Raw genomic sequence first — 23742 nt, forward strand, 5'->3', positions numbered from 1 at the left:
TGACCCAAGTGTACAGTCAAATGCTATGGTAGTAATGGAAACACAGATGGCTTCTGTGTTGCAAGTTTTGACTCAGCTCACTCAAAGTTTTGCTGAGATTGTGCATAATCCAGCTTTGATGCCGAGGGCAGAGGCACAACCCATTCAAGGTCCACAGATGCATGTGGGACAGCCACTACCAAAGCCACCGACACCCGTGGTACAGCCACTTGCAGTGCCATAGAGGCCGGCACCAAATGAGAGTGAGCATGGTAGCAATGCTCAGAATGTGCAGCAAGGGCAGCAAACATGTCATGTGCACGGATTGGTATCCGACGTGTATTGGGTACACAAGACTAGCTCAGGTAGCTTGGGGAGGCTTAGAGCTAGGCAGGCTTGATTCTCGGGTTGAGTGGCAAGGGTACGAACCAGTTAGAGGTCTTCGCTATTTTTGGCGCTTGGGGCCCGAGTCTATATAAGGGGCCCAAAGGTTCAGTTCTCAGGGAGCCGATGGGAGCGAGTTTCGTTCCTAGGTGTTAGGTCTGATCCTGGATTGAGTCGTGGACGCGCGCCTGCATCTTAGCGTAGCCCAAGGCAACAGCAGATCCCACGCTTCACAGCGCCACCTGGTGGTATGGGACACCAGGCTGGTTAGGATCTGGTTGGGAGTTCGTGCCAGTAGCTCAGTTCGTGGCTCGAAGGGGACATCTCCTGATTCGGGATCACATCCCGTAGATGTCATGGTTGGGTGGTGAGCAGCCTGCTCAGTTTCCTCACGTTGTGTGTGTTCTTGTGTTTGCTTGCATATCAGAGGTTTCAGGAGTGCTGGGGACATGTCAGTTGGTATCAGAGCCAACTCCTGAGGTAGGAACTTCTGTTGCGAGAATTTTGGACGATTCTTTCCCTAATTTCGAAATTCATGCTTAAACCCTACAAGTGTTTGTTTGGTTCATTGGGTTTTGGGAAGTGGTTAAGATTTAGGGAAAGAAGGAAGGAGAGAGAGAGAGTGCAGGGTGATTTCGTTGCAAGAAGTGACAAGTTGAGAGAGAGGGAGAGAAGGAGGAAGTAGTGGGGTCCAGGTAGAGGCATCAGAAGGGAGTCAGGAGAGAGCGTAAAGTTGGGACGAACCCAAGGGAATCCCGCATGTCGGCTGGCTGCTCAGGGGTTGTGATGGCAGGAAGAAGGGGAGCGTAGGAAGGTGCGCAACAGGATAGGGATAGATCGCAATTTGGGTCAGTTGCTTTTCGGGGGGGCCTGGGGGCTTTAAAAAAGTGCTGCCCCTCCGTTTTTGGAGGGTGAGCTTTTGGAAAAGCAGGGCTTTACTAAAAGCCTGCTCTCCCGCTATTAGTACGGCCAAATTGCCTTCTCCCATAGCCTGTAGATTGCGCAGAATTCCAGCCCTCTACACCTTCACGCCCGGGAGCCAAAACACCTGTACGGCCTGCTACAGCACTTCGTACGGACAGCCAGGAGCGGAGTCCCAAGTTCCGGAATCTGAGCTGAATCGTCAGCTCAGCTCAGCTCAGCTCAGCCCGCTTACCTTCTTCATTGACCAGCTTTCCCTTCTTCCATCGCCTCCTTCTTGGCCAGTTTCCACTTCGTTTCTACCTCCTAGCTCCGAGGCCACCTGCTTGTTTCTCTTCTCTAGCCTATCTTCTTTTCAGATCAGATTTCAGTCATGGCTGATTCTGTAGACCCTCAGCTTGCGATGGGAGACCAGGATTTGAACTACCATGGGGAGGATGACCAGGGTCTCTACGATGATCTGATTACGAAGAAAGCCTTCAGTGAATTCACCATTGCTCTAGATGGAAAGTTTGAGCAAGTTAACACGAATCAAACGGGGTTGACACAGCAACTCCAAGGGACTCAGACTACACTCACACTTTTGACTAGCACTGTTTAGGCGCTCACGCATGTGGATGCCATGGCTTTAGTGTTAGGTCCGAACATCACTCCAGATCCTTTTCCCGGAGATCAGAAGTCTCGTATCAAGGAGGTGGTTGACACTTGGTTGCACAAGTGGCAAGTACACTTCCAGTTTCACCCTTACCCACATGATAAGAAAATACAGCTTGCAACCGGGTTTATGTCAGGAAAGGCTTTATTGTGGTGGAAGGAACTCCAACCCAAGCCTGCAACATGGAACGAATTCGAAGGGGTCTTCAGGAAAGAGTTTCTGAAGGAGGAGGAAGATTACGATATCATAGGCAAGCTCAAAGCCCTCGATATGTCCAAGCTGAATTTGACTTTTGAGGTTTATCTTCAGAGGTTTCGGGATTTGCAATTCGGGATTTGCAAACCAGAGCTACAAAGATGGATCCAATGACCTTGTTAGGTTTCTTTGTGGTTGGTTTGCCTGACTCCTACAAGTTACAGATCAAGAACAACAAGTGTACCACGTTGTTAGAATTATTGCTATAATTTAGCAGTGACCAATGTAATGTAATAAGTAGGTTAGGGGCACTTTTCCCTCACTTAGAGGTTTTTTCCCCTAACCACAGTTAGTTCACTAACTATGGTTATTGAAGGATAAGGTTTTGTCACTTAGACAAAGCCTATCACTCCATTCAGTTGTAACACACTCATCTAATTGCAACTACGTTTTCAGCTTTCTCACTCTCCTGTTTCTTGCTCTCACTGTTGCTCTCTCCCATTCTCACATTTGGTATCAGAGCAGGTTGATCCTGCTCCCTGCTCCCATCTTCTCATCCTCCAGCTCCAACCCGCAAGCTCCCTACTCTACCAGACTGCCGTACAGCTCCCGTGCTAGCTCGCCGTATCGTCCGTACAAACAGTCCGTACAATCTGTACGGACTGATTCCGTACAATTCCGTACTATACTTGCGCTGCCTTCCGTACTATCCCATCGTCATCGCCGCCGTGCCTGCACCAAACGTCGTACAACCCGTACTGCAACTGCAATGCCGTACACATTGCCATCACCGCCGTACAACTCGTCGCCAAATTGTACGGTTAGCCGTACAATTCCGTACAGCTCCTACGTACCTTTGTGTCGTACCTGCACGTGTGGCGCCGTACAACCTGTCTCTCCGTACGTCCGTACAGCAACAGTCCATTCAAGCATCTTCCGTACAAATCCGTACTGTTGGGCATCAGTCGTCCGTACAGTTGGGCCCTTGAATCTTTCGTTGGCATTGTACCCTTCGTAGGTGTCTGCACTTTGTGCAAGTTTTCCTTGCAGGATTTTCTTGCAAGATTACTTTGCAGGTTTTTGCTTTACAGAAGAAAAGCAATTTGGGAACTTTGCAGAAAGCCATTGTTGGCAGAGCAGTTTTTTGGGCAGATTTGAGCATATTATTTGAATTGGGCATTTTGTAAAATTTGGGGCTTTTCTTGGATTTGCCCCAATTTCATCTCAATTTCACCTCAACATTTGGGGCTTCTGCAATTACACTGCAATTTCGCAGTGAAATTTGGGGCTTTTGCAGACAGAGAGCAATTTGTGCAACATTTAGGGCTTTCAGACCATTTGCCCCTTTCTGGTTGCAATTTCAAGCCACAAATTGGGGCTTTTGAGTTGGGAGAGCAATTTTGCGGGTTTCAGTTCACACTACCTTTCTGTCAGTGCTTTGAAGCGCTTCTGGCAGGTTTTGGGAGAGATTAGATGCTCTGGCAGATTTCTGACAGAGACATTACACAGATTTGAGTTGCATTTTTAGCCAGTGTTTGGCTGTGTTTTTTTGGGATTTGTGCACTCCATTCCCTGCAAGGGAATTTAGATTTGCATTTGCTGTATTTTCTTTCTCAAACATGGCCCAGCAAAATCATAATGATTTCGGTTTCAGTGGTCTCTCACAAGAGGACAAGCTGGTACCAGCTACTCCCTCTGGAGTTTTATGGTACGCAATATTCTGATTTCTCGTAATTTGTGGGACTATGTAAGTGGGGATGAGTTCCGGCCAGCAAATGTGGCACCTAATACCCCTCCCCAACAAGGAGGAGGCAGAGGTCGTGCACAGGGTTGAGCTGCAGCACAAGTTGTTGGTGCAGTTATACCTACCACTCCAGAGCAAAAGAGATGGGATTCACGTGATGCTTTAGCTTTGTCGTGTATTTCTCTTTCAGTGAAAAGATTCATCATTCCGCATATCCGGTCGCAAAGGCAGCATGGGATATTTTGGAGAGCATGTATGCAGCTCGGAATGATGCCAGGGTGTCTTTTTTGAAAAGAGAATTGTCTCATACACATATGGAAGAGGGTGACTCTCAGAGATGATTACCACTACTCTGAATTCTCTTCCTGAGTCTTATCTCAGCTTTCATACCTCGCTGAATTTGTCGTTGAGGGGGGGTGCAAATCCTCTCACTTTTCACGAGTTGATAGGACTTCTGCTACAGGAAGAGCATTCGAGTAATTGACCCACTAGCATAATTCACCATGTTTGCAAAATAGACTTTAAAGCTTACTTGAGTAATGCATTCCATGCCATGCTCTCAAAATTCAAGCCTAAAGTAAAGGGACAGGCAAAGACTTCAGCAAATCAGCCTTCAGTGGTTCAGGACAGCCTCCTCAAAAGGCTAAGGGTGATGCAGGTAAGCCCAAGAAGAAGGGAATATGTCATTATTGCAAAAAGCCAGGTCACTACATTGGAGAATGCAAGAAAAGGCTTGCAAAAGAAAAGAAAAACAGCTCCGGTATGGCTGTCTCAGATTCAGCTCCTCATGCATCTGGCAATGAGCAAGCTACAGCCAACTTTGTGGAGCACGACTATGCCTTCTTGTCTTGCATTTCAAACTCTCAATTGGCTGCTCAGGATAGTACAGCCACTTGTAATGATGACACTTATGCTTTTCTGACACGCAATTATCATTCTTCCAAGGATGCATCAGCTTTCAGTGTCAATGAGACACATAATACATGGTATTTTGACAGCGGTGCCTCAAAGCATATCACTTCCAGGAAGTGTCTCTTCACATCTCTACATCCACCACCTGTTGGTAAAAAGGTCACATGTGCCAACAACTCCTCCTATTCAGTCCGTGGTACAGGAGAAGTTGAACTTACAGCCATTGATGGCTCAACATTCAGAATTTCTGATGTCTTGTATGTGCCTGGTATCACAAAAAATCTACTTTCAGTGTCCACTCTTAACAGAACTGGATTTCAGGTCATTTTTTAAGATGACAAGTGTGCAGTCCATGATAGAGAGCATGACTATGCCTTGAGATTGTCTGGCACTCTGTTGCGTGGTCTTTTTCAACTTGACATGTATGAGAAAAGACTAGCACATGCTCTTACAGTTTCCACTCCTACTGCTGCTATGTAAAATGCCGAGTTATGGCACGCGAGATATGGACACATGCATTATGGCAGCTTGATGACGCTTCAAAAACATGCCATGGTTGATGCATTGCCTCCTCTTGAAACACCTCCTCCACATGCCTGTGAAGGGTGCATTCTTGGTAAAATGCACAGATCTCCTTTTAAGAAGGATGGATCAGTTAAAGCTGTTCGAAAATTACAGCTTATACATAGTGATGTCTGTGGTCCCATGAGGACTCCATCATTGGGTGGTCATCTTTACTTTGTCACTTTTATAGATGACTACTCCAATTACACTTGGGTTTATGGGCTGAAACGCAAATCAGAAGTGTTTATGGTCTTCAAACACTTTGCAGCCATGGTTGAGAATGAATCCGGACTCAAGATACATACATTACGCACTGATAGAGGAGGGGAGTACTTGTCTGCAGATTTTGATGCTTTTTTGAAAGACAAGGGCATTGTACATCAGCTTACAGTGAGGCTAACTCCTCAGCAAAATGGGAAAGCTGAGAGAAAAAATCGTACTCTTATGGAGATGGATAGATGTATGCTGAAAAGCAAAAAATTGCCTCACAAATTTTGGCTTGAAGGTCTCATGTGTGCCAATTATGTTTTAAATCGGGCGCCCACAAAAGCTTTGAAGACCAAGACTCCCTATGAAGTTTGGCAAGATAGAAAGCCTTCTGTGGATCATTTCCGTGTCTTTGGATGCCTTGCTTATGCTCATGTACCTGTTGAGTTCCGGCATAAATTGTCTGATAAGGCAATCAAATGCATTTTTGTTGGGTACAGTGCAGAGAGCAAAGGCTACCGTCTCTACAATCCTGTCACACACAAGATCATTGTCAGTAGAGATGTAATATTTTCAGAAAATTCAGCTCACACTCAAGCTGAATTTGATATGCCTTCTTCTTCCGGTGATGTCTTTGAGGGGTTACTACCCATTGCCTGATGAAAATCAGAATTTTCACATACCTCCACATGCTCCGATTCAGCCACAGGATGCCATACCACCTCCACAAGCCGTGGAAGAGGTTGTTCAGCAAGAAATTGCAGATATACATGCAGCAAAAACAGTCCCAAATTGGCTGTTATAGACTCTCAGGTAGAGTAAAATTGATGCTCCATTACCTGGCAGAACTCGGAGTGCAGTAAGGCATGGGGGAGGTGCTCTTTCAGTTGAATCAGCTTATGCAGGTACTCTTCTTGATGAGGAGGAACCTGAGACATTTGAAGTTGCACAGGATAATGTGCATTGGATGAATGCCATGCACGATGAGTTGCAGTCCATTAAGAAAAATCAGAAGTTGTCGATTTGCCACCAAGTAAACATGCCATAGGTACACGGTGGGTTTTCAAAGTTAAAAGAAAGCTAGATGGCACCATTGACAGGTACAAGGCAAGGCTGGTCGCAAAAGGATATGCTCAGAAAAAGGGCATAGACTATGAGGAGACTTTTGCTCCTACATCCAGAATGACAACCATCCGGTCAGTCATAGCAATGGCTGCAAATTTTCAGTGGAATGTTCATCAGTTGGACATAAAAACAGCCTTCCTTAATGGAGACTTGTTGGAAGAGGTTTATGTCAAACAACCTCCACGCTTCGAAATTTCAGGAAATGCACTTCAGGTATGCAAGCTGAATAAAGCTGTGTATGGGCTGAAACAGGCCCCACGTGCATGGTATGCAAAGATTCATGCCTTTCTGACCAGCAAGGGGCTGCACAACAGTCCAACTGAAAGCACCCTCTACATCAAGAAGGATGGGGGGGATATTTTAGTCATCATTCTTTATGTAGATGACTTACTGCTCACAGGGTCAAATGAAGATAATATTGCAGATTTTAAAGCTGAATTGCAGACCACTTTTGACATGTCAGATTTGGGGCTGCTACACTTTTATTTGGGGATCCAGTTCACTCAAGAGCAAAGTGGCATCGGTATGTCTCAATCCAAGTATGTGCAAAAACTCTTGGACAGATTCAACATGCAGGATTGTAAGCCCATAGCTACTCCCATGGAGCCGGGGCTGAAGCTTACAATGCATGAAGCAGGTGAATCATTTGATGTCACACTCTACAATCAAGATGTTGGATGCCTCATTTATCTCTGCAATACACAACCTGATATTCAGTTTGCAGTTTCTCAGGTGAGCAGATATATGCACAGCCCAAAGACTATGCATTGGCACGCTGTAAAACGCATCTTCTGTTATTTGCAAGGTACCAAGTCTTTTGGCTTGATGTTTCCCAAGGGGGGTGACTTGCAGATGCATGCCTACAGTGACTCAGATTGGGCTGGAGATTATGACACTAGGCAGTCCACAAGTGGCAATTGTTTCTTTTTGGGCAAAGCTTGTATTTCTTGGTTGAGCAAGAAACAATCTACAGTGGCTACCTCTTCATGTGAAGCTAAGTACACGGCAGCTTTCACAGCGACAGTTGAATGTGTTTGGCTGCGTCGTTTATTTGCTGATCTTCATCTTTCATTGGAGGGTCCTTCTCCAATTCTCACTGATAGCCAGAGTGCTATTGCAGTAGCAAAGAATCCTGTGTTTCATGCTCGCACGAAGCACATTGAGGTTCATTATCACTACGTCAAAGAGAAGTTGCATGCACGAGAGATCAGCATGATCTATGTGTCAACACATGACAATGTTGCAGACATTTTCACCAAAGCACTTCCACGTGAAAAGTTTGAGGCATTTCGCAGTGCCTTGAACTTATCTCCTTTTGGTGATTGATCTTTTCCTTGTACATGACATTGGCACTGCAGGGGGGTGTTAGAATTATTTCTATAATTTAGCAGTGACCAATGTAATGTAATAAGTAGGTTAGGGGCACTTTTTCCTCACTTAGAGGTTTTTTCCCGTAACCACAGTTAGTTCACTAACTATGGTTAGTGAAGGATAAGGTTTTGTCACTTAGACAAAACCTATCACTCCATTCAGTTGTAACACACTCATATAATTGCAACTACGTTTTCAGCTTTCTCACTCTCCTGTTTCTTGCTCTCACTGTTGCTCTCTCCCATTCTCACACACGTTGCAAGAGGCCATGAATTACGCGCGTATTTATGATGATACCATGGCCAGTGCAAAGGAAACCACAGTTGCCGACACGGGTGGGAAGAACAAGCGGAAGTTCCTCCAGTCTACCACTGGTACCGGGGAGTCGAAGTCTATAGACAACGCCTCCAAGAAACATTTGACTTAGGCGAAGAATGGTCGTGTCTGTTTCCTTCGTACCTTGAAGCTAAAGAAAGAAGGACATTGCTTCTTCTGCGAGGAGTGGGGCCACACTAAGAATGATTGTCCTAAGCCCAAGGACCAGAAGCAAGCGCCGGGACAGAAGCTCCAGGCGGGTCCGGGTACCAAAGCCAAGGGAGCTAATCAAGTTTCGATGACAGGTACTTCTGTAAATGTCATTACCTGCCCACTTTCTTGTAATTACACTTTTAATACTTCGTTATTTGGTTCCCATGATCTTTTCCGAGTTTATGGAAAAGTTAGGCACCAAAGAGTTCACATTCTCTTTGACCCAGGCAGCTCTCACAACTTTGTTAATTACAAACTTGTGCAGAAGATGGGGCTGTCCACGATACCTAGCAATCACACCTATGAGGTACAGCTTCCAGCTGGGAAGCAATTTTAGGATCGCAAGATTGAAGCCCTTTCTATCCGGATTCAAGAATACACAGCGACTCTTACGTGCTATGTCATGCACTTGGAGCATGTGGACTTGTTAATCGGAATAGAGTGGTTTAAAACCCACGATATTCGGATTGGATGAAAGGACCATACTCTTTCTTTTTTGGATAAGGACACCCAATTTTGTATTCAGTGTGATAAAATTCCCTCTTCTCAGGGACCTATTGTCTCTGCGATGCAACTTCGGAATATATTAAACACTTCTCATTATGATGTCTATCAGTGTGTTTTGATTCCACTTTCTTCATTTGTTGTCTCTATCAATAACAAGAATGATTTTAGTGTGTTTGAACACCGTGAATTGAGAACGTTGTTAAATGATTTCCTGGATGTATTTCCTGCTCAACTGCCGGAAGGTTTACCTCCAGAACAGGCAGTAGATCATCGCATAGACTTAGTACCTGGGGCTCAACCTATTAGTGTTCCACCTTATAAGATGAGCCAGCTTGAGGAGGATGAGTTAGCTTCACAGCTACAGGATTATTTGAATATGGGCTATATTCGCCCAAGTAAATTACCTTGGGGAGCACCTGTTCTCTTAAGAAAAAAGAAAGATTCTACATGGAGAATGTGTAGAGATTATAAACGATTGAATAAAGTGACAATTAAGAATCGATACCCTCTACCTCGTTCCGATGATCTAATAGAATGTTTGGCCCGAGCAAAGTATTTCACTAAGATTGATTTGCGTACGAGTTATCACCAAATCCGTATCTATGCTAAACACATAGATAGAACCGCATTCCGAACTAAGTATGGCCACTACGAGTTTCTTGTATTACCTTTTGGTTTGACCAATGCTCCTGCCACCTTCCAGCAAATGATGAACGATTTGTTCCGAGATTTTCTGGGCAAATTTGTTGTAGTGTTCTTAGATGACATCTTGGTATATAGCCAAACGCTCGAGGATCACATAGGACACCTCCGGATTGTCTTAGTTATTCTAAGACAGCATAGAGTAAATGTGACTTCTTTATGAAGGAGATCATTTACTTAGGACACAAGATTTCTTCTGAAGGTATTAGCATTAATCTGAATCGTATTCAGTAGGTTTTAGAATGGCCTATCCCTCCGACTGTAAAACAACTTCGTTCTTTTCTAGGATTTACGGTATTTTTACGAAAGTCTATGCGTGATTATTCACACATCACGGCACCCCTGACAAACATATTGAAAGGTCGTGGACGCAGGTCTACCCAACCGATCTCTTGGAATGACGCATTGAACAAGGATTTTTGCAACAGGACTGCTCCTAACTGATAGTAAACACACCCAAATTTGGTAGAATATGCAGGAAGGTTAGAATAGAGTAGTACCTTATGTTTTAGGAAAAAGGTAGGGGTAGAAGGTCATGGGCTAGACCTGCAACAGAGACTTGTGAGGGCTTGCACAACAACAGGAGGAAGTCAATCCTTTTTAGAATTCCGCTGAGTGTTGGAACTCTTGCTGTGTATTCTATTTCAGTAATGAAGTACAAGTCATGAATTGCCTTGCCAAGTACAACTAGAGCCTTTATATAGGTATGGCCCAAGGCAGCACAAAGCAGTATTGCTTATGGGATTACCTCCTAGGATGCCACGTGGCAACTTATGGTATCCCCTAAAAAAAAGAACACTTACAAGCCAATAAAGGCCTTTCTACTAACTTTTAGCCTAAGTTTAGCCTAAGTAAAAAGTAACCATCTGTTACAATCCTCCCTCCTCAAATAGAAATTTGTCCTCAAATTTGAAAAGGATGTAACCTGGACATACAATGCTCCTTGTAAACCTGAACAGCTCAATTCTGGTCATATCAGCTGGACCCCTTTTATAGACTCGGGCCCCAAGCGCCAAAAATAGCAAAGACCTCAAACTGGTTCGTACCCTTGCCACTCAACCCGAGAATCAAGCCTGCCTAGCTCTAAGCCTCCCCAGGCTACCTGAGCTAGTCTTGTGTACCCAGTACACGTCAAATACTAATCCGTGCACATGACATGGTGGTATAGGACACCATGCTGAATAGGATCTAGTTGGGAGTTCATGCCAGTAGCTCAGCTCGTGGCTCGGAGGAGACATCTCCTTCAATGGACATGCAGATAGGATGAAGGCTCTTACTTTCTTGCAACAATTTGACTTGGCTTTTGCTGAAGTACCTGGATTTTGCTGGAGGGTACTTCAGAGAGTCCTCGTAAATCAGGAAGGCAGCCACATTCCTTAAGGGTAATGCCATGCAGTGGTGGTCTAGCCTTCTCCTTCAGGGCCAGACACTTGCTACGTGGGTTGAATTTAAGTTCCATTCTCAGCCACATGGCTCACCACTACTTTTGAAGTGGATGTCATGACTCAATGGCATAACTTGAATGCTAGGGAATGCAAGAATCTTGAAGACTGCAACAAGAAGTTTTGGGATGCACTTCTACCTGTGAGCTCTTATAGAACAGTTCCCATTTCAGAGCACGTCAAAAAGTATTGTTGTAGTCTTCCCAAAGAGCTGAGGGACTATTGTACTAAGACACATTTCCAGCATGTCACAGTTGATAGAGAATGCAAACATAGCTTACTCACTCATGCACGGCAGAGTCTCAGGTCTCAGGTTTCAAAAGCAACTTCAAGGAGGAGCCAAAGAAACCACAGCAAGCTGGAAAAGTCCCTCTTAAATCAAAGTTTGTGGTAGGACAAAGGAGAAAACAGCAGCCCTCTTCTCTCTCCCCTGAAGAGAGGAATAAGTTGTTTGCTGTTATGCTCAAGTTGAGGTAACATGACCTCGGAAGGGTCAGTGGACATTTTCCTTTAAAGGATCAATGTTTGTATTATATTTGTTTGGGTTTCACGTAAATGATCAAAAGGAATCAAGGCCAAGGTCCTTGGTGAGGGTGACATGGCACAAGACTAGGTGGATCTAAGGCTAAGGGGTCTAAATGCATTAAAGGTGCCAAGGGGCAAATGATTTCAATGATATCCCAAGAGAGGGGTAAATGATGCATTTAGGAGATACCCTCAAATGGTGACATTTGGCGGACTAGATCCATTTAGGGATATGTGGGCTCTATGTGTAGCATGCAGTTTTTCCTACTTACGTATCTTTTGGAGCTTGCTATAGTAGGGGTTGGTTGGGTGGAACATAGTTGTGCCTACACCCGTGATTTGCAAGAAAAGTTTGGCGTTAATGGTTTAGTTGTATCATTTGCTGAAGGGAGGTGTTTTCTTTGCAAAGAGACGGGTCATAGGGCAGCAGATTGTCCTAACAAGAAGAGGAAAGAACCTACAACAACTCGGGCTGACTCTAATCAAGGCACTAGAGAAGGACCCAGAGGCAAGAAACCCAAGCCAAGTGCTGGCCACATTCCCTACATCATTGGGGGTGAGCATGATGAGAAGAAGACAAGGATGTGCAGAGCATGGGGCAAGCTACGGGATCAGCATTGTCTGTACTTCTTTGACTCAGGAGCCAAAGCAAATTTTATAACTCCTGAACTTGCAGCTCATTTGGGTCTTCGACCAGAGGAGATTGGTCCTCTTTGTGAGGCCAACATGGCTAATCCGGAGCTTAGTACCCCTGTCACTCCTATCATAGGGAAGCTACGGATTCACATTCAGGAATATGTGGACTATGAGGATTTCTATGTGATGCCTTTATCTGAGTGTGATGTTTTGCTGGGGATGCCTTGGATGTACCGAGTGCATGCTATCATTGATACACATGATAAAGAAGCTTACCTTGACTTATAGGGGTAAAACCGAAGTCATTGATGTAAACTCGAAAGGGGAATCAGTCCCAGTTGTATCCGCTTTGGCGATTTCTTCTATAATGAAAAAGCATCTTTCAACGTATTTGATTTTTGTCAGAGAAAAAGAACCAGTTGAGGATGAATCTAATTTCTCCAAGCTGGAAAAACAGCAAACTGAGTTTTTATTTCAGTTTCAAGATTGTTTCTCAAATGAACTCCCAGAGGAGTTACCTCCTGAGAGGCCAGAAGATCATACCATTGATATCATTCCAGGCAGTTCTCCACCTAACCGACCACCACATAGGATGAGTGCGGCACAACAGGAGGAGATCATGTGTCAGTTGAATGAATTGTTACAGAAGGGGCTGATTCCGTCCAGATCACAACACCTTGCTGCCCTGAGAGACAGCCAAGGTTCAGCCCTTGAGAGCTCAGTCTGCAGCACACCTTCTACTCTCCTTCACCTCCAAGATGAGGCCCAAGAAAATGTCTTATGGCTGCTCCTGTCTGCTACCAGTTCTGCTGAACTGTTGGATGTGAAATGAGGCCCAAGGCCTCTCCTTTTATAGGCCCCAAGGGGGCTGACAAAAAACCGACCAGCCTGCTACAGACTGGCCGACCAGACTGGCAGACCAGTCTATGGCTGGTCCAGCCCTAAAAGGGCACACACCCCAGAGCTTTTGGCCCAAACTTCCAGGGCCCTTTGGCCCTCCATTCAAGGCAAGGATCCAGCCTATATAAGGCCTGCCTTCTGCCCACTGACAGCCATATTTGCTGCTGTATATCTGGGCCTGCACATCCTGCCATATCTGCGCCTCTGCCAGGTCCTCTTCCCAGCCACGTGTCCTGCGCCGTACTCCTGTACTTCCTGCTGTCCTGACCCGCCTGTACCGCGCCATCATCAGGGTCTGTTGCAGGCCCTTCACCTGCCCACTACCCTCGCCATGCTGACGCCATCTGCAGGTTCCAATCCTGTGAGGTGCTGCCCATGTGGCAGCCCCCTCTCTTTCTTCTCTCTTGGGCACATCCTGCCCTAGGTCTCCCTCCCCCACACACTCCTCATTTGGGGGCTTACAGATGGGGAGGTGACCTTTCCAACACCTTTCCGTTGGGGGAAGAAAGAAATCACAGCATTCAATGAGCTGAAAGAAAAGCTATGCTCTGATCCTATCATCATTTTGCCGGACTTGTGAAAGACTTTTGTTCTTCAATGTGATGCAAGCGGCAATAGTAAGATGCTCAGAGGATGCACCAGACATCACTGGCCGCCGACATTTGCACGATATGGAAGCAGTTCACAATTCACAATACAACGGTCTTCTCATGTGGCCGTTATTGGGAGGGCCACATGAGAAGCAAGATGCTCAGAGGATGCACCAGACATCACTGGCCGACATTTGCAGGATATGGAAGCAGTTCACAATTCACAATCTGATTATATACAACGGTCTTCTCATGTGGCTGTTATTGGGAGGGCTCACCTGCTTCCCCCACGAAGGGAGAACAAGTACAATAATGTATTTATTGGGATCCCACGGCTTTTGTGTCACATGTACATCTCACTGTCCCTCCCCCCCACTAGGCGTTGACCAGTCCTATCTGACTTTCCGTGTCACGACCTCCATGCCAGCCACAGGACGGGATCCACCAGCCACCACTCAAGTCCAGGTGCACTTTTGACCATGCCCTCGATGCAGTATACATGAGTCACCTACCACGCGAGCTCTCAGTCTCTCTCGAACACTACGCAGACCTCGCCCATGCCTCAGACACTAGTATCAATGGTTCAGGATGCCACAGTCAGATCCTTCCCCACGACTCAATCTACTTCACGTTCCCCAGCTAGGAAGATGCCCCAAAACCCATGGTTCGATGATAAGTGTCAAGATGAGACCCCACCTTATACGTGAGCAGGCCCTAGGCCAACTTACAAGGACCAAGACACAACAAATATCGCGCCGCGTGATTCAGCGGAAGAGACGAGCTCTCCTCTCACATCGGCTGGATGAGGTGATCTTTGCATGGGGTCTCCTTTCTAAGGGTAAGAGACCAACCTACCCAAGGTGTCACCCTTGATATGGCTCATCGAATACAAAGATCCCCGAGACCACGACGAGAGACAGCTCGGCAGCTGCAGATACGCAACATCTTTGCGTGTTATCAGAGGGCTACCACGACCCCCAGATATGTTCCAGGAGCTTTCTCACTGCCTACTTTTTGAGACTTTGAGATTATTAGTTTAGCTTAGCAATCAGCAAGGACCTTAGCGAGCCCTTTGCTTCAGCCCATAGCGGCTTGTAGAAGCGATTCTGCTGATTGTACTTTGTCTCATAGGCCCACGAGGCCTCCCAAAGACGTCCATACAACTTTCTTTCTTTCTTTTTCTTCCCCGCCCCCTACCCCCTCTTCCACTATAATACCAAGCATTGAGTGCATAGAGGAGTTGATTAGAATTAATTTAGATAGTACTCATGCAATAGTCACTCTGGAACAAGAGCTAGCAGATTCATATTCTCAGACAATCCAACAAACTGAAAAAGTACGGAAGTATGGATAGTAGAAGGACTCACTAGATCCCGATTCCCAACTTAGACAAAAGGCCACAAAGTTAGCGAAGGTGAAGGCAGCTAGAAAGAAGGGTAAGTAGGCTGTTTACCATGAAGGCTCTCATCAGGGAATTCAAATTGAAACATAACGACTCAGTCTATAACTGATGTAAGCAAGCATAGTTTTTTGTAGTAGATGCCCACTTTAGTGGCTCCACTTTCAGTTATTCTACTTATCTGGTTTTTTCAGTCTCATAGACCTTTCGGTTTCCTGCAGACTATAGATCCTGACACTTTTTCTAAATCGATTTTCTTGATTTTTGTTGTTTATCCTTTCCCATTCCTTTTGACAACACTTTTCGTAAACCTGGGTTATTGGTGACTCTTATTTGTTGATTCCATTTCTGTTATAAGGTTTGGACCCATAGACCATATTTGAATCTCAGCAGATGCTAAAAATACAAATCTAAAAATTAACCATATATACAGTTTCTCCTATGAGGTTACCATGAACAAGTAGAATAACACGAGCTTCTTCTTCATCATCAATTTCGGTCTGTACTTCAGTCCCTCTAACAGCTCCAGACCTCAACAACTGTCGATCTTCCCATTGTGCATTGTCTGCACTGAGTTGTGACATCTTCTTGCTTTGTGCTAATGTCATTTTTGTCCCATCACGACGAGTCTGTTCCTCAAAAGATCAGAAAATTTGTTTGTTAGATATTTAAAAATCATAATGATTAAATCGCATCTGCACAGAGATCAAAGAATCCATATATCTAGATGAATCCACAGACATGCCCATACTCATCCTCTGAAAACACAACAAATAGTGCAGTTACATCTCATGAAAGTCAATCACAAGGTTGAAAACCATTAACTCTATCATCCATAGCAAGGACTAGATACTATGACATCCCCACCCACCTCATCAGCCCCCCACGATGGGTGTACACCATATATATACCTTTGTAAGACGAGACTATATCCAATCGTACAAATTCAGACTTTGTTGTTCTAAAGTCCAAATTTCTAGAGTGATATCCAACCAACCTCATCAGCCCCCAACGATAGTGTAGATCATAGTATAAACACTTACTCCCACACATACATATCCACACACACACACATCACACATGCGCGCACGCGCATGCGCACACACACACACACACACACACACACACATGAGCATCTGTTTATACAAAGGTCTCTCCTGAGTTTCAGTCAGCAATCCGGAGACGAAGGGCAGACCCAGCCTTGATAAAGGCTAGCACTAAAGGAGACGAAACCAACATTTCTAAGCAAACACGGCTTAGGAAAGATAGCAATTTCAAGAATTGCTTTTAGAAACTTCCACATTTTTTCGATCTGAATTGATTACAAGCAACCTATGAAATAAACAGAGACGTACAAGTCGCTTAGCCATATCTCCCTCCCTTTTTCTGAAAGTAGATTCGTCACCAAGAAAAGGTGTACTATTGCCAGATTCCATAACGGATCCCCCTTCTTCCCTATCATACCTGGCAAAACCAGCCACTTGGATGCTATTAGTAAAATAGTCCTTAAACTTAAAAAACAAAGAACTTCATCAAGGAAAATTGATTATCCTTAAGAAAAATGAATTACCAAGAGCGATCAGAATTGCGCTCAGCTTCCTCCATCTCAGCACGTATGTTCTCATCATTTTCCCAAGTGTCCTCCCTTTTCCCTGTTGTATGTGTGTTGAAATCATCATCCTAACCATGCAAATGCAATTTACAACCATGAGGGACACACACACACACGCACCCCAGAAGTTGCTAGAGAAGGTCAAATAAAGAAAAGCAAATTAGCAGCAAAACCCGAATAAAGAAGGTCTAGTCAGGTGTAGGATTAGATAACCAAGACCGTTCCTAATGTATCCTATCAACATTCCAGTTCTGAACTCTGTTCAGCCAGACAAAAGGAAACACAATCATGTGATGACAAGATACAAGAGCCACACCTTCTCATATTCAAATCTTTTCTGCGCTCGGAAATGTACTTGATGAGATCGCTCTAGCCCATGGCGAAGAGGTAATCTACTTGATGCTCCACTAGCTCTGACAGGTTCTGGAGATGGAGAGACCATGTCCCATGGGGAGGGTGATGCTGTAAAAATTCCAAATTTATAGTGTCATGAGTCTGTGAGATCACTTGATCAGAAAGAACATATATTATAATACAGAGCATGGATTAAAAGAACTATACCTGTACCATATGGCGTGTCACCTCCTTCCCAAGGAGAGACCATCCGAGACTCAGCTGGTGACGGGGGTATGTAAAAGTGTGATGGTGACTGTAGAGAGTTTGATCTCTCATGCGCAGGTGTTCTTTCTCGTTTCGGTGTATCATCCCACTCCCACCTTCCATCATCCCAACTTGACTTCGCTGTAAAAGGACATCAAGTCCCCTCAGAAAGCTCTAATAAAAGAAGACTCCAGTACCTATGGTGCTAATTACGTCAGCCAACTAAAACGTAGGTGTACATAAGGTTACATCATACATGTGTTTTGACATTCCTGCTTTTGTATTAGTGAAGTTATACCCAGATCCACAAGCCAACATAATTTTATCTTCATGTTAATAGAGGGCCAGACAAATGTGTTAGAATCACATCAAGTAAAGAAAACATTTTGAAACCTGAATTTCGTGCTGGACTATGCTGTGTCTTGTAAAGTTTTCTTTCATTGCCTCTGTTATGCCCATAATCCTCCCTAAAAGATCTTTCCGACTGCAAAGGCCTATCTCTCCTTCTTGAACTGCTGCTGTAAGTCTGTCAAAAGCCACAGGCTAAAGTAAGGAACGCTGAAGGCGACAAAGCAAGGAGTCGTTGCTGCTTTCCTATATGAACAATTGAATTACATGGAACGTTCACTTGCTAATTAGCATACAGGAGGGAAGCAATTCCTCACCCCGTCTTTGCGGGAATCTCTTCCTCGTTCTGCTATGGCAAAAGCAGTATCTTCGTTCACACCACCTTCTCACATGAACGACGACTGGTCAGCATTGTAAAGCGATATTGCATCAAGAAGGCCCAAGCTTGAGCCGCAATTTTGGACTTGTTACAAAATTAACCCAGATTGGCATTCGTATCACCAGGAAGAAACAAGCACTGACGATTACAAAATACAAAAAGCACACCAAGACCAACCAGGGTGTGATGGAGTGTTCTCTATCCCAGGCACCCTATACTTGCGTGACGTGTGTGAGTTTTCCCTTTCCGGGGCATTTGATCCAACATGCTCCTCATCGGATTGAGATATATCATCAAGCCCATCATGTGCTGCGATTGATGCTGTTGTAAATTGATGCTTGCCTGGTTCAGCCCTATCCCCAGCTGCCTCCCGCTTTGCTCGAGCCAAGGCATCAAGCCCTGTAAAAACCAGAGATCCTTGCCAAAATCAAAACGATCACGTAGCGGGAGAGGATAAGACTCGCTGTGTGTGGCAAAAATTCTTGCTGTTTTGACAGCATCCCAAACATCCAGTGCAAATCTTCAATAAAAAAGCATAAGCGACATACCAAGGACAGATTTGCGTGCAGCGGGGACTTTGAAGATGATGCGATCAGTGCCAGCAGCTTGAAGACCTCCTCTGCCAGCATCTGAAGAGCTCAATGCCTCTGAAGCTCGTGTAAACCCATCCATCTAAATGGAACTGAGAAGCTAAAAGTTGAACACTAAACAGAAAAATGGCATGAAAGCCATTTGCATTGATATTTGGCTTCAACTTGTACTTAGAAGTTTAGCACCGACTCCCAAGGGTCTATCATTTTTGCACGTGCTTTTTTTCCTTGCTCCCTCGGTGCCGTCCCCGAATCATGGACGCGCAAGATTGCCTACCTGGAACGGTTCCATCGACCAGAAGGGACACAGAGTAGGAGCCATTGCCAGCCTACCAACACAGCGCCCCGCATTCAAACCCCGCTGCATAGGCCCAGGGCAGGTATCCCTTGATACCGCTGGTGGGTGAGTGGATGGGTGAGTTTTTTGGCATGCCAAAGGCAATGCCTGAGCGTTTATTTTTCCTTTCTCTATCTATGGGGATTGTGCAAGGGCCTTAAACGAATGCTATCATGGAAGGATAACGTGAGAGGGGATTTAGAGGTTGTTGTAATCTAAGGGTGAAGGATAAGTGAGAGGGGATTTAAGGGTTCTCCTAATCTCCATCTCCTTTGGCACGCCTAGTGACATTTTCACCTTGTTTTTTTAAAGAGTATAATTTTTGCACGTGCTTTTTTCCCTTGCCTAGTTTCTACTTTTTCCCTTGCTTGGTTTCTACTTTTTAGAATGACTCTCTCTCTCTCTCTCTCTCTCTCTCTCTCTCTCTCTCTCTACCAAGGGGCACCCGCTCAAGGCCAAGTGCTGACAATGGCGGCACTCCTCGTTGATCACGATACTTTGGGGATATATTAATTTTATAATGAAATGAAAACATGGGATCTTCAACGAAACATTAGATGGGCTAGTGGTTTGAGCTCCTACAATGTGGTATAGCAGGTCATGAGTTTGATACCTATCGACGAGTAATAAATGCAATAAATAATTATAAAAGTTTTAAAATAATTAAACAAGGACTCACAGAGCATGCAAAAGCATTGGCTCAAGAGCATGAGGAATTTACATGTTGAGAAATTATGCTAAGGAAAGTGTCGGAGTAGCACGTGCCAAATGTTCTCTAGCCACCCCCCTACCCTTGCCCTTTTTTATCTGCCCTCAGGGTAGCCTTAGCAACGATGAGATTTTGGCAAAGCAAAAATTAGGCATTTCTTGAATTTTTGGAAGTGCATTTTTCCTATTGGCTCTTCTTCATTGGACTTGAATGCAAACTTTAAAGTGGTGAATCTCTCTCTCTCTCTCTCTCTCTCTCTCTCTCTCTCTCTCTCTCTCTTCCCTTCTTTATCTTCTCAAGTCTTCTTACACACGATCTCCACCTTTTCTCCCACACCCCCCCTTCTCTCTCTCTCTCTCTCTCTCTCTCTCTCTCTCTCTCTCTCTCTCTCCCCCCTCTTCCTTCACTCTATTTTCAGTGGATTCCTTTTTGTTTACTTTTTTGATCTTGGGCATGCCTTATGAATGATTGAATATCATTCACCTTGTTTTGTCTCTTTTCCTTGCAAATCCTAGCAAGAAGTAGGGTGGGTCATCAGTGCTATCGGCGAGCTTGGGTTGCAAGCAGCTCGTGAAATTTTTGGCTTTGCTTTCTTCGTTCACCACATCTTCGAGCACTAGCTCTAGCATTTGCATGTGCCGGCCCCCCCTTTTTTTTATTTCTTGCAAATCTTAGAAGGAGCAAGGTGGGCCATCGGTGCTATCCAAGAGCTTGAGCTGTATCAAAGTGTTGGAAATTCAACTTTCCTTTCTTCGCTCATCATTGCATCTTCTAGCACTAGCTCTAGCATCTATGTCCAAAATGAATCATTGAATCAGCCAATCTTTCTATAGCTGTAATACAAGTAGCTTAAGAGAATAGCTTTTTGATGAGACCAGTGGCAATAACTAGGACATGGGATTAGCAAAAAACACTCACCATTCTGAATCATGAGGTGGTAGCCTACTCTTAACGAAAGAATTTCATGAGCCTTTGCTGTGCCTAAAGGCTATAGCTGAAACGCAAACGTAGCAATTTTCTACATCTGCTTCTAGAGAGTTGAAAGAGGTTCTCTAAGTAGGAGCCGTTCTTCTAAGAAGCTTTAAGAAGCAAAACATAGCACAAGTTGCTCCTTATTTGCTCTGAATGATGGCAATTTTATTGGGAATGTGGATAAGCAATTAAATAGGACTGTGATCAATCTATTATGCTTTGGTTGTTCCAAAGTAATGCTTGTTATGGGAGCATTTGTCCAAATATGGTCAAGTTGAGATGCATATATTGTTGTTAGTGTTTTATTCATTAAACGCAATTTATTTTGCTCCATTTTTTTCTTTTGTTATGGGAGCATTTGTCCAAATATGGTCAAGTTGAGATGCATAAATTGTTGTTGGTGTTTTTATTCATTAAACGTAATTTATTTGGCTTCAACTTATACCTTACCACCAGTATAATTTTTTCACGTGCTTGTTTCCCTTGCTCAGCAGTCGGTGCCTACCTAACAAGATGATAGCCCACGTTCAGGCCCTCTTGCATGCAACACAGGCATCGGGGTGCCCTTAATAGGGCCAAATGGATCGGTGAGTGGGTGGGTGAGGTTTTTTTTTCTTATGAGTATAATTTTTGCACATGCTTTTTTCCCTTGCTTGGTTTTCACGTTTTAGAATGATTCTCTCTATCTCTCCCTCTTTTGATCTCTCTACTAAGGGGCACCCCCTCGGGGCCGACTAATGACTGACAATAGTCTTGATCGATAGTGGAGGAAGGCGTGGAAGATCAGGGACAAGTGGCATTAATCATGATATTTTGGGCATATATTATTTGATGATAATGAAATGAAAACATGGAATCTTCAATGAAACATTAGATGGGTTAGTGGTTAGAACTCCTACTCTGTGGTATAGCAAGTCACAAATTTGATACCTGCCTACAAGTAATAAATGCATTAAATAATTATAAGTTTTAAACTAATTGAATAAAACACTCTACCATCATGATCAATGACCTAAATTGGTCAACATCTGCACGCTGTTGTAATCATTGGGTTCTGAGGCAAGGCAATGCCATGTTAGTAGGAGACTCGATACAAGACTTATGACATTCATGGCACTATTGTTGCTACATCTCAGCATCATGCCACCTTATGGCACCCCCGAGTACACCCACTAATGTCCTTGCAAGTGACATGAGATTCTTCAAAGCATGCCTTGCTTATAGCATCTTTAAGTTGAAAGGATATCTTACTTGCTTGCTACTTTTTATTTTTATTTTCCTTTTTCTCCAATGCAACATGTTCACCTTTTGAACTTCATAGCTCTATCCAATTTGGAAATTCTCTGAATTGCATTTGGCAAATATAGAAATCTACTCATAGGTTTCATGAGATTATTTTATCTTCTTTCCTTTGCCTTGTAACACCTCACCTATCATCTTCTCCTCATCCTCTTTATTCCATATTCTTGGTGATTCAAGACATTTGACAAATATTCATCACTAATATTAAACAAAGGCTCATAAACTAGCCATCGTCTACCATGGACCTTTGGCAATGGACCCTTTGGTCATGCTCTTTATCACAAATAAATCCCTTCATGACTTTCATATTTTAAAAAACATTAACTAGTGACAACACCTCTCCTCCACAAGGTGCACTATAAAAGCACTTGTAGATTGAAAAAAGTGGTTGGCAATTCCGTCCCATCAAGCACAAGAGACTATGCACTCTAGCCTCAGCATTGAAAATTCAAATGGATTCAATTCTTTTGAAACCATGTGCTTGTACAATATAAATGTTTGCTTTGGACAAAATAATATATAAATGAAGAATAATCATACAAATTTATAGAAGTTCTATAAATGAAGAATAATCATACAAATTTATAGAAGTTCTATATATATGCATGCTTGCTTACCTCTCACAAGTGCTCCTAGTCAATAAATGACTTCATGCAAACATTGAAGCAAGCAATCTTGAATGACCAATGATAAATATGTTGCCACAAATTAAAAAACCATAGGTGAGATTTAACTACCCATAAGGGTGTCCTAATAAGATTTTCATGAATAATATATCATGGCATTGACATATAATAGATTATGCATAAAATAATTGTGTCAACATAATATAAAAATAGTGTGAGACAGGAATAAATATGATTCATTTATGTTAATATTCCATGTAGTGAAAACCTTTGACTGTGTGGAAGGTCTATATTGTAACTTGTTGTCTTGTTGAGACAATACACAATACACATGTATATAAGCACTGAAACATGCATAAAAAATATGTTAAGCATATTGCATAAATGTATATTCCTATAGGAATACATAAAAAGGCTTGTACTTTGATTCAATAAAGATTTTAGTGGATGTTCTTTTCTTATTTCCATAAATGGTGGACTATTATAGTTAACAAACAAACTAGCCATGTAGAACAATCCGTTGAGTGTGCTCCAAATGAATTAATTCCATCAAGGGCAGTCCCAACTTCACATTACAAGGCTCAACTTTGACCATCGGCCATGTTCTTTTAATATGTTAAAATGCTTCACAATCAATTGGGACATGCCAAATCCCATATATCCTATGATTCTTTGCATGCCATCCAGATACTATCCTAGTACGTACTATTAAAATATGTTTCATAGTTGTGGTATGATTGGAAATTGTCTTAAGGCCTTTCTTTGCACATTGGTGCTATAAGAGACTTAGATTTCCATGCTTTCATAATTGATCAAATCCACAACATGGGGCATTACGTATCAACATGAAAAAACTCTTCATTGATTCTCAACTAAGGGCAACCAACATTGAAATACAAGTTATAGGAATAAAGAAAGTGTAAGTGGGATGAAATAATATCACTATAAAAGAGAACATATGGAGAGGATATATTCAAATGC

General features: G+C 43.6%; 1 protein-coding gene across 1 annotated transcript in view; it reads right to left on the reverse strand.

The window, feature by feature from the left end:
* The window catches only part of EMB3011 (RNA helicase family protein), a 44508-nt gene extending 25552 nt beyond the window's left edge, over positions 1-18956 (reverse strand). Inside the window, exons 1-9 of the mRNA XM_087375566.1 lie at positions 18774-18956; positions 18403-18624; positions 18164-18228; positions 17892-18024; positions 17460-17639; positions 17215-17360; positions 16857-16966; positions 16642-16750; positions 15738-15915 (exon numbers count right to left, since the gene is read on the reverse strand). Coding sequence (XP_087231692.1) covers positions 15738-15915; positions 16642-16750; positions 16857-16966; positions 17215-17360; positions 17460-17639; positions 17892-18024; positions 18164-18228; positions 18403-18624; positions 18774-18897 — 1267 coding nt within the window. The 5' untranslated portion in view covers positions 18898-18956. The remainder of the gene's footprint in view (positions 1-15737; positions 15916-16641; positions 16751-16856; positions 16967-17214; positions 17361-17459; positions 17640-17891; positions 18025-18163; positions 18229-18402; positions 18625-18773) is intronic.
* Positions 18957-23742: the final 4786 nt, after the last annotated feature.

The sequence above is a fragment of the Dipteris shenzhenensis genome, chromosome 6 (assembly GCF_047967505.1).
Source record: "Dipteris shenzhenensis isolate YYH24624 ecotype China chromosome 6, Dip_SZ_1.0, whole genome shotgun sequence".
NCBI lineage: Eukaryota > Viridiplantae > Streptophyta > Polypodiopsida > Gleicheniales > Dipteridaceae > Dipteris > Dipteris shenzhenensis.